The 11,194-nt window shown below is 45.0% G+C and overlaps 1 protein-coding gene across 1 annotated transcript in view; it reads right to left on the reverse strand.

The window, feature by feature from the left end:
- The window catches only part of SH3BP1 (SH3 domain binding protein 1), a 43,100-nt gene extending 37,354 nt beyond the window's left edge, over positions 1-5,746 (reverse strand). Inside the window, exon 1 of the mRNA XM_060279434.1 lies at positions 5,099-5,746. Within this exon, the coding sequence (XP_060135417.1) occupies positions 5,099-5,160 (62 nt within the window). The 5' untranslated portion in view covers positions 5,161-5,746. The remainder of the gene's footprint in view (positions 1-5,098) is intronic.
- Between the last annotated feature and the right edge of the window lie 5,448 nt (positions 5,747-11,194).

Consider the following 11,194-nt stretch of genomic DNA (forward strand, 5'->3'; position numbering starts at 1 on the left):
TTAAGGGGTGTGTGGAGTTTTACACGCTAGGTTGCGCTTAGGCTCCATGGAAACTGAACGTGGAAAGTTAGTAATCATGCCTTAAATCTTGTTGATTTAATCCAAGTCTGCATCTGCCCTATTGTCCTCACTTTGAGGGTTCTTCTTACTCCTTCGCTGATACATAGGAGGGTGAAAACAGAAAGCACAATATAGTAAGTGTAGTCCCCCCCCCATGCAGCAATGTATTTAAATCTCTCTTGCGAAAGCGGCTGATGTGAGTAACTACTTGCTCTGCAAAAGCTTTCCCTCCTCACCCAGCCTGGAGTGAGATGAGTAACAACTAAATTCAACCTTCACATCACAACTAGACAGGGAAGACTGGAAAATCAGCTCTGCAACACCCAGGAGCCCAGCCCTGCTGCTTATGTCATCCCTTGTGCTTTCAAAAGTAGAGCAGGGGATGGTAGAGGCTGGGCATGACCAGGGGGAAAAATAAAACAGAGAAAGGATCTTCTACTCGTTGAGAAACTTCCTGTCTCCATCAAACCACTTTTGGTTTGTTTAGTTGAGGTGGGCAAATCTTTCAACTTCGGTTTCTCATTTCTCCAGTCTTAAGCTCAGTTCTCCAAATTTTCATATCATTTGGATTTAAAACAAAACAACAACAAAACCCTCCACAAAGTCCTCGTGAAAATCCACCAGTGTTTTAGTGTGATTTTCTCCAAATATACAATTTTTTTGTATGTAGTTCTTCCTAACAAACATATTTTTGCAAAGCAATTTTAATGTTAGTTTCACTAATAGATACATTTTTGTGCACACTGTAAGCTAGTACTTGTATGTGCATTTTTATACACATTTCTTGGCTGGAGATTCATGCTGCAAAATTCAGAGAGGTGTGAATTTTGAAGGACAGCTGTGTTTAGGCTCTCAGATTGTTTCAGAAAGCTCTGATTAGGAAGGTTTGCCTTTAAATGAGAAGTGAACCAAATTCCTCCCCCATTCCTACTGACTAGCGGAGTACATACTTTTCTCAGCACTGGGATTCCAGAGTTCTAATCCTATCCAGCTGTGGGTTGTTGTGCACACACTGCCAATGACTCACCACCCAGTGGTTTGGGAAGTGGTGTGCACACAACCCTGGCCACAATCCATATCTATCCTCTTGTTTCTTATGAAATCCTGCGTTTGATGTGTTTCCCGCCAAACTAGCTTCAGTCCAAATTGAGAAAAGAATGGCCTTGCTGCATTTTAAGCCAGCGATGGACTCACTGAGTGGGGCCAGGCAGGCAACTCAAAAACACAACAAAAGAGTCAGGCCTCAGGTTCCAGGATGGGGAACCTATGGCTCTCTAGATCAGGCATCCCCAAACTCGGCCCTCCAGATGTTTTGGGACTACAACTCCCATCATCCCTAGCTAATAGGACCAGTGGTCAGGTGTTATGTATTAAGTTAACTGCAGTACAGTACTCCTGGCCACTGTGGCTGCAGTTCTTACCCTGCCCAATGTGGCTGCAGTTCTCACTCAGGTCCACAACATGCAAATGAAAGATTGAGAGTGCTGTTCACGGATTGGGTAGGTAGGGGAAGTTTGTTACTGTTGAAAGTTACTGAGTACTATATAAGCCAGTTGGCTAAGCTACTGTTCAGTCTGGACTCAGAGCTAGAATAAAGAGCTGGTTGTTTTAAGAGCTGTGTCTTCATCCTTCTTACCCACTATTCAACATCAGGGATGATGGGAACTGTAGTCCCAAAACATCTTGAGGGCCGAGTTTGGGGGTGCCTACTCTAGATAGATGATGTTGAACTACAATTTCCATCATCCCTGATCACTGTAGTCATAATGGATGGGGCTGATGGGAGCCCAGCAACATCTGGAGGGAGACATGTTAGCCATACATGATCAAGCCAATCCTATTTTTAAAAAAATGTTATTTACAGATCATGAAAACACAGTCGGGGAAAAAAAATTCCTTCCAGTAGCACCTTAGAGACCAACGAAAGCTCATACCAATGACAACTTAGTTGGTCTCTAAGGTGCTACTGGAAGGAATGTTTAATTATGTTTTGATTAAGATATCTGCAATACCTGCGTGTGTATTGCATTTATATTCTACCTTTCATCCAGGGAACTGAAAGTGGAATACATAGTTTTCCTGCTTGCTGTTTCATCCTCACAGCAACCCTTGCATTATGTCATGTGGGGGGTTTTATGATCCACGGATGAAAGGTGGAATATAAATTTAATAAGTAAATAAATGAGAGACTGGCCCAAGGTCACCCGCTGAACTTTGTGGTTGAGTGGGGATTTGAACCCTGGTCTTCCAGATCCAAGTCCAACACTCTAACTAGTACACTGTACAGATTAATGATACTGGTAATGGTAGTAGCCTAACTTATAGGGCCTTTGAACCCTCTGCTCCACAAAGTGGTTAGCTGAAACAGCGACAGCTATTGATCCCTTTCTTCAAAGCGTTGGTGCTGACCTTTAAAGCCCTAAATGGCCTCGGTCCAGTATACCTGAAGGTGCGTCTCCACCCCCATTGTTCTGCCCGGACACTGAGGTCCAGCACCGAGGGCCTTCTGACGGTTCCCTCGTTGCGAGAAGCCAAGTTACAGGGAACTAGTCAGAGTGGCACCCGCCCTGTGGAACACCCTCCCATCAGAGGTCAGAGACATAAACAACTACCTGACATTTAGAAAATACCTAAAGGCACCCCTGTTTAGGGAAGTTTTTAATCTGTGATATGTGATGTATTTTAATGTTTGTTGGAAGCCGCCCAGAGTGGCAGGGGAAGCCCAGCCAGATGGGTGGGGTATAAATAAATTATTATTATTATTATTATTATTATTATTATTATTATTATTATTATTATTATCAACAACCTACAGTTACAGACCCTCCAAGTGTCCCTATTTTCCAGGGACATCCCTAATTTAGAGAAGCTGTCCCGGTTTCTGATTTGATCCTGCAAGGTCTTACTTTTCCTTAGGATGTCCCTGTTTTCATTGGAGAAATGTTGGAAGGTATGGAGTTATCAATCCCCCAAACTGTCATAAGGCAATCCTGTATAGGGAAGTTTTTAAATGTTTGATGTTTTATTGTGTTTTTATATATGCTGGGAGCTGCCTAGAGTGGCTGGGGCAACCCAATAAGATGTGTGGGGTATAAATAGTAAAATTATCATTATGGGATGTTGGAGGGTATGCCGTTAGCAGATACTACCTGGTCTAAAGGCTGCATATCTACAGATTCCCCCCCCCCCGCCCAAGATATACTTGATATCCAACACCACAAAGCAAAATGGAAGACATGGGCCTTCCATTGACACCAGGTACATAATAATAATAATAATAATAATAATAATAATAATAATAATAATAATACATTTTTATTTATACCCTGCCCTCCCCAGACAGAACCGGGCTCAGGGCAGCTTGAGGGAGTGGCCTGAGTTGCTGAAAAGCAAATCCCTACAGCTCTCCGCTTCTTTCTCATAGGCAGGGATATATGAATTGCTGGAATTCCACACAAGAGCAGAACCCAACCGAGAACCTCAGCTTTCATTTAAAAGAAAGAGCATGTTCGTATATTAAATTTATATCCTGCCCTTCCACCCAAAAGAGCCTAGAGCTGCGTGAAATGTAAAAAATAGGGTTAGAAGTATCTGGATAATTTTTTTTTTTAAAAAAAACACACCAAAAAAGCAACAACCCAAGAAACAAGAAAACAAAACCCAGAGGGCTTGCTGAGTTGAACCAGAGTGAACATGGCTGTTACTATTTTTCTTCAGATTTGTACTCCACCCTTCCTCTGGTGAGCTGAGCATGGCATTCGTGGATGTGGATTACCTCACTTTATTCTCTGTGCAGCAGGTTAGGCGTGAGTATGCATGAGTGGCCCAAGGTCACCCAAGGGGCAAATGTGGCTGAGAACTCAGATTGCCCCCCCCAAAAAGCTGGAGTCCAGTGCTCTAGTGCCTTACATAGCTTCCTTGCGCCTATTTCCTGCAGAAATAAGCACACTTTACGGAGTACACACAGTACACTCTGATCTCAGGGACATAGCACTTGTTCCACATGCTGGCTGGGGCAGATGGGAGCTGTAGTTCAGAACATCTGGAGGACACCAGGGTGGGGAAGATGGCAGGGTGATGCAGCAGAGAATAAAAGCAGGAGAGGCTGGATTGTTGACTGACCCTGAACATGTACCTGGGGCCCCGGTTCCATAGCATTTTATGCTTTGGGGTGAGGGGTTGGAGTCTCACCTGGGCATCACCACCTAGGCTCTCTTGTTCTGGCTCCTTAGTGATCTTTCAGTGGTTACAGGCAGAGCTTGTTGAGTGGCCTGGTCACTAGTTATATGCTCATCTATCCTGCCACTGGTGGCCCACTGGTTGTGAAAGTGGTGGCCCTTTACTTTGGCTGTGTACTCACTTTAAAAGCACGTTCAAAACACATTTCCCTGCCTCAAAGAATTTGGAGCACTGCAGTTTGTTGAGGGTTGCTGGGAATCCCAGCTTTCCAAAAATGCAGCGCCCAGAATTTTTTGAGGGAATTACATGTGCTTTGAATGAGTTCTAAAGGTACCCGTGCCACCCTTCCCCCACAATTGTGGGCTACAGTTCCCTGACCTTTGGGCCAATAGTATTAAGAGAAGACCACGGGTTCTCCATCCCTGACAAAGGAAGATTCAGGCAAGGGTAGGGTCGAGCTTTTTAAAGGAAAACCCAAAAGTTATCTCTCTCTCTCTCTCTCTCTCTCTCTCTCTCTCTCTCTCTATATATATATATATATATATATATAACAAAAAACCAACCAACAATGGTTCCAGATAGTGGCATGGAAATGTGGTCGCCTCTAATCTGCTAAATAAACTTCCTGATAAATCAAGAAAGGAGGGGGTAAGAGCATGTCACCACGTGCTCAGAGCTTTCCAGCAGTCAAGTTTTCGGAAGCAGCTACTGCCCAGTTAGGCACCATCTGAGCCCAATTTACAAGTTTTTTTCATCTGCCTCACTCGGGTTCTTGTGCAAAGTCCAGAGGGCCTAACCTGTACACTGCCTAAAGGGTGGGTCCTGCCAATTATCAAGCCAAGGAGCTAGTCCTCCTTACCGTCCGCCAATGCTGGGGTGACTGAGCTGCTGCCGCATCCGATTGAACTGTCTCTTCATCATCTTGAGGGAAAGATAACGCAGTCCCACCACAACGACCAAAAGCCAGCTGGGTGTTCTTTCCCTCCTCCTCTTCAGCACAAGCCACTCGCACTTGTTGCCATCGATGATTCTCTCCTCCTCCTCCTCCTCCTGTCAGCAGGCTTATTCCTGTCACTTCCTTGTCATTCTCTGGTCTTATTTTATTCTCTCTCTCTCTCTCTCTCTCTCTCTCTCTCTCTCTCTGACTTCACTCTTCTCTTCCCATTTCTACTTCCTCCTCCTCCTCCCTGATTTCCTCTTATTTCCCTTTCTTCCGATCTTTCTTCCGATATCCTTCACTCGCAATCTTCAGTGTTTCTCCACCTCCTTTTCCTCCCTAAGTTTCAAGTCCTTCCCAGTCCTCTCACACTTTCTCTGCAGCAACTTGCCTCTTTCTCTCTTGCCTCCGCCACCACCACCTCTTGCAGATGCTGAGATCAGGTAAGATCTACTGCTGCTGCTGCTCTCAGTTCCTGTCACCACCCCGCCAAAAGAGAGAGAAAAAATAAAAATAACCTCAGCCAAGCCTTAAAGGGGAAATATTATTACAGCAAACATGCAACAAGGCAGAACAAGCCTTTATGCTGCAAGGGCTCGTTCTGTAGCACTTCCTACTTTCTCTCTCTCTCTCTCTCTCTCTCTCTCTCTGGCTCAGCTTACGCTTGACAGCGTGGGGGGACGCTGAAATGAAGCTTGAGGTCTGGGGTGAGGAAGACGGTTGGCTGATAAAGTTGCATGAACTCAGGAGGATGGCTGGGGGGTGTAGCTTTTGCAGCAGAGGCCCAGAGAGGGTCTTTCTCAGGTTGGCCCAACCAGCATTTATGGCAAGGTGGAGTAAACAAAGGATTTTGGGGTAGCAAAGCTAGCAATGTGCAACAGCTCCTGCTCGTTCAACCCTGGGCACCATACATTACAATGTGCAATTATAAATACTAATACTCTGTCCTGCCTGTCTCTGAAGTATCTAATTGCATCCTGCACGCACAATACTGCAGACCAACTTCTTAAGACTGTGTGCTCTTCCATAAAACACGCACACAACGTTCAATGCCGTTTTCCAGAGGAGCAATTTCCTTTCCTGGAGCAAAGGAAAACTGCAACGTGAAATTGCTGAATTGTAACACATGTAGCCTTAGGAATGCACAAGGGTCATTTTTCCACAGTACTACACAGTGGTTTGGAACTGTACACACCTTCACATGATTTCATTTACCATCTGTGTTGTCTGTGCACATAAGTGGGAATGTTTTCACGTGCAACAGTGTTCTCTATTCGCCTCCCCTCAAATAGCATTTCCATAGCTTCCTTGCCTTAAAAAACAAAAACATTTGGCTTTCGAAAGAGAGGGGCTGAAAACCGGTGTGTTTCTGCATATGTATCGCAGAATGCAGAAGATCTACAGTCCTACCTTGGTTCTCGAACAGAATGCATTTCGGGAGTCCGCCCGACTCCCAAAACCATTTGAAAACCAAGGCGTGGCTACTGATAGGCTGCGGGAGAGTCCTGCAGCCAATCGGAAGCTGTGCCAGATGTTCGGCTTCCGAAAATCGTTCGAAAACCAGAACACTCACTTCTGGGTTTTGATCGTTTGGGAGCCGATTTTTTTGGGAGCCAAGGCATTTGAGATCCAAGGTACATATTTTTATACAGAGATGACTTAAGTCACTGTGCGGCTTCCTATTTTGCCTGTTTCATTCATACCCAAGTTAAGCATGGTGAGGACGAATGGCCCAGCCCTGGGAAACCTCTGCGCATGTATGTAGGCAGGAAGTTCTTGAGAAGAACATTATCAGTACTAAACAAATTGTAATTGTTCCAGCAGAAGGCACTTTATATTTATTTCTTTTTATTTCTTACATGTATATACAGTGGTTGCTGTTGTTTAGTCGTTTAGTTGTGTCCGACTCTTCATGACCCCCATGGACCAGAGCATGCCAGGCACTCCTGTCTTGCACTGCCTCCTGTAGTTTGGTCAAACTCATGTTCATAGCTTCAAGAACACTGTCCAACCATCTCGTCCTCTGTCGTCCCCTTCTCCTAGTGCCCTCCATCTTTCTCAACATCAGGGTCTTTTCCAAGGATTCTTCTCTTCTCATGAGGTGGCCAAAGTATTGGAGCCTCAGCTTCAGGACCTGTCCTTCCAGTGAGCACTCGGGGCTGATTTCCTTAAGAATGGATAGGTTTGATCTTCTTGCAGTCCATGGGACTCTCAAGAGTCTCCTCCAGTACCATAATTCAAAAGCATCAATTCTTCGGCGATCAGCCTTCTTCATGGTCCAGCTCTCGCTTCCATACATCACTACTGGGAAAACCATAGCTTTAACTATACGGACCTTTCGTCAGCAAGGTGATGTCTCTGCTTTTTTTTACAGTGGCATATACAGTGATACCTTGGTTTAGGAACAGCTTAGTCTATGAACAACTTGGATTAAGAACGCTGCAAACCCGGAAGTAGGTGTTTTGGTTTGTGAACTTTGTCTTGGAAGCAGGACATGTTGAGTGTGTTCCATTTGTAAATTGAGTCCCCCGCTGCTATGGGAAAGCGTGCCTTGGTTTAAGAACGCTTTGGTTTAAGAACGGACTTCTGGAATGTTTGTAAACCAAGGTACCACTGTACCACCTTTCCCTCCAAGGAGCTTAAGGCAGGATAAATGGTTTGCCCTTCACGATTTTATCTTGTGAGGTAGGTTAGGCTGAGAGACAGCGGCTAGGCCAGCGCCACCCAGTGTGCTTCACGGCTGGCTTGGGATCCAAACCCTGGTTTCCCGGGTCCTAGTCCAACACTCCAACCAATACTCCACAGTGGCAATATGGGGATTGTGTCATGTTCCCAGGACCCCGAAGAGGTGCCTGGCACCCAGTGTTGAATGCCTATTATCATGTAGTGCGTACACACCTTTAAATGGTAATGTGAATTAGTTCAAAATGTGGGAAGCGAGCCCTGATGCATCTTGCTCCTTTTGCTGAGTGGAGTCCTGGGCATCTGCCCCAAAGTCCTGACATCGCTTCCTCAAACAATTCCCACCCCCCAATTTTTGGACACCTATTGCTTTGTCCATCGAGGCAGTTCACATGATCGTTTGGGAGCTGGACCTCAACCACGTGGTGCCATGAGATCTGGAGCGATGATGCAGGGAGCAGTGCTCAACGAGGCGACATTAGGTCTTCTGAAATGTGCAGTAACCCTCCTAAGCACACCCTGGATGGAAATGACTGTTGTGTTCTAAACCCCCAGCACCCCCACCTTCACCCCGCCAACTCTGTCAGCAGCCTCTCAATTTGCAGCCGTTTGCAAGTCACTCGTTGCAGAGAAAGCCCAGGCAGGCAAAGAATTATAGGGGACAAAGTGCATGAAGTTACTGAGAAGTGGGAAAATTAAGGTGAGGAAGTGGTCAGAGTGTGCACATCGAGAGATAAAAGTTCTATAATTGTAAATGAGAAAGGAGAGGAGGAAAGAACTGCCTCAGGCCGGCTACTAAAAAGGTTGCATTCTCACGCCTGCTAAATTTATCTGTTAGCTGGGCTAGGATAGAACTGCTATCAGTGTTTTGTTTCCATCTTGTACAGAGTACTGGTACTCATCTGTTGAGCTAGGGCTATGCAGGCTTTGAGGTTACCCCATCACCTGGAGAAGCCACACAAGTCGTTTCCTTAGGCTCCTTTGGGAGGAAGGTTGGGATATAAGTTGAAATAGTAATAAATATTGCAAAAAAGGAATGACCATAATAAATTACTACTACACTACCACTACAATGCAAATTATGATTAATTTCCAGCTTCCCTTTTTGTAACCCAAACTAAGATTTGTGCGGGAAGTCTACCTTACTGCAGAGGATTCAAGCTGACAATAGTAGTGCCATTTCGATTAGAGGGCCGTTGCAAGGAATGGAACGCAAGATTTGTGCTCTCTAGAGACTGCAGCAGATTTTGGACTCTCATTTTAAAAAGAGTTTGCAAGAAAAGATCTTCAAGACAGCTCCTAAGCTGGAGATGGGCGCAGTATTATGTCCCCAAACAAGACATCCAGCTGCACCTTCTGACCTCCACAACCGCTGCTGAATCCAGCTCTGCAACATATAGCAGCAATTATTGCTGCAGAGGCCCCTGCAAAAGGAGTGGGAAGTGGGGAAGAAGAGGAAGTGTGAGCTCTTCGCATGCACACAGCAGACTCGGCCACAAACGACAAGCCTACAAGTTTGAGCTGACACCAAGCTTGCCGGCAGGAGGAGGAGGAAGAGGAGGTGACATTTTCCAGAGTTAATGCCTTGGTTAGTTTTGGTAGCAATTCCACGCCTCCACAAATGCAGAAATACTTCAATCTGACTCTTGAGGAGATCATCGCACCATCACAACCCTAACAAAAACAAGGAGCCAACGGTGGTTGCCATATTCGTAACTTAATGTCACATTGGATGTTCCTGGCACTGAAACAGGAATTGAGATAGAGGAACAGAAGCCGGGATGACTGGAAATGGTTGCTGGGGCTCAGAGTCCTCTAATAGGATAAATGGCCCCTCTAATCCAGCCTTCTGGCCTCACAGTGGCCAACCAGATGCTTGTAGAAAGCCAGAAAGTGGGACATAGAAGGCAACAACACTCCATCTACCTGTGATTGTCAGCAACTGGTATTCAGAATCATAGAACTGTAGCGCTGGAAGGGACCACAGGGGTCATCTATTCCAACCCCCTGCAATGTAGGTATGTGGGACTTAAACCCATGACCCTGAGATTAAGAGTCCCATGCTCTACCAACAGCACCTCCAATATGGTAAGTGAAACACAGCCCATCATGTCGAATCCTCTTTTCAAGACCTCCCAATTGGTGACCATCACTACCTTTTGTGGGAGCGAATGCCGTAGTTTAACTATCTGTTGCGTTTCCCCGTCTTCAATCTTTCAGCAACATTCAGCTTCATTGGATATCCCCGAGTTTGAGAGTTATGAGAGGGAGAAAAACTTCTTCTTATCCACTTCCCCACACTTTGCATAGTCTTATATACCTCTATCAAGTCCCCTTGCCTTTTTTTCCTAACCCAAGAAGGCCCAAATATCATTTCCTTTCCTATAGGAGAGTTGCTTCAGCCCCTCAAGTTATTTCGGTTGCCCTTAAATTTTGAACCTTCCCAGCTCCACAAGGATCCTTTGTAAGGTGAGGCAACCAGAATGTAGATTTGGAAAATAACATTGTATTAGAAGGTTTTTTGTTTGCAAATGGTTCAACATTTACACCCTGCACCAGGTCTTAGGTGCCCTTTAAGTTAAGGGTTGCATCCCCTCTAGTCAGTTTCATGACCAAATGTTCCAGGGCATAGTCATTGCAGGCATCTAAAACTTTTACCTCTTTGTCCTGATCGGAACATATGCAATTATCCAGTCTAAACAATTAAAGCACCTGAAGTCACTGATTATTGCAGCACTTCCTCGATTGCAAAACGTAACAGAAAAAGTGGTCTCATTTTCCATTTCCGAGATGAACAGGGTTAATATTGGGGGGGGGGGTTACTAAAGTGATGCACAATTTTTACTTACAACAACTTCCAGAGTATTTCTTAAAGTGTGGAACTACAGACTGAGCTGTGTGTATTCCGTGCTTACACACCCAAGTCTAGAAGTGGGAACTGAGTGGGCATGTTAGCATCCTGAGAATTTCGACTTTTTAAAAAAGCAATTTCCTAGCCCTCAAGACAAAACATTTAGAATTAGTCAGACAGTGCTGCCAGAGCAGAGTAGAACTGCAGTGCCCTTACAACTAGGAGGGGTAGAGTAAAACAAATAAAAAACAAGCATATTTGCATAATATAGAGCACAGAATTCAACTTTTCTCAAAACAGCATTTTGATGGGTTTTTATAAAAGCACACAGTAGTGTCCGTGCCTAAGCTAGTGAGGATCAAGACTGGGTAAGTGGAGAAAAGAGACAGAGGCCTGCAAGTGAGAGATAGGCAGAGCATGGGATCCTTGTGCCCTTCCAATCAAGTCCTGACTGATGCGCTTCAGGAAAGAAATTGTTTTATTTC

The sequence above is a fragment of the Zootoca vivipara genome, chromosome 10 (genome assembly GCF_963506605.1).
Source record: "Zootoca vivipara chromosome 10, rZooViv1.1, whole genome shotgun sequence".
Classification (NCBI taxonomy): Eukaryota; Metazoa; Chordata; class Lepidosauria; order Squamata; family Lacertidae; genus Zootoca; species Zootoca vivipara.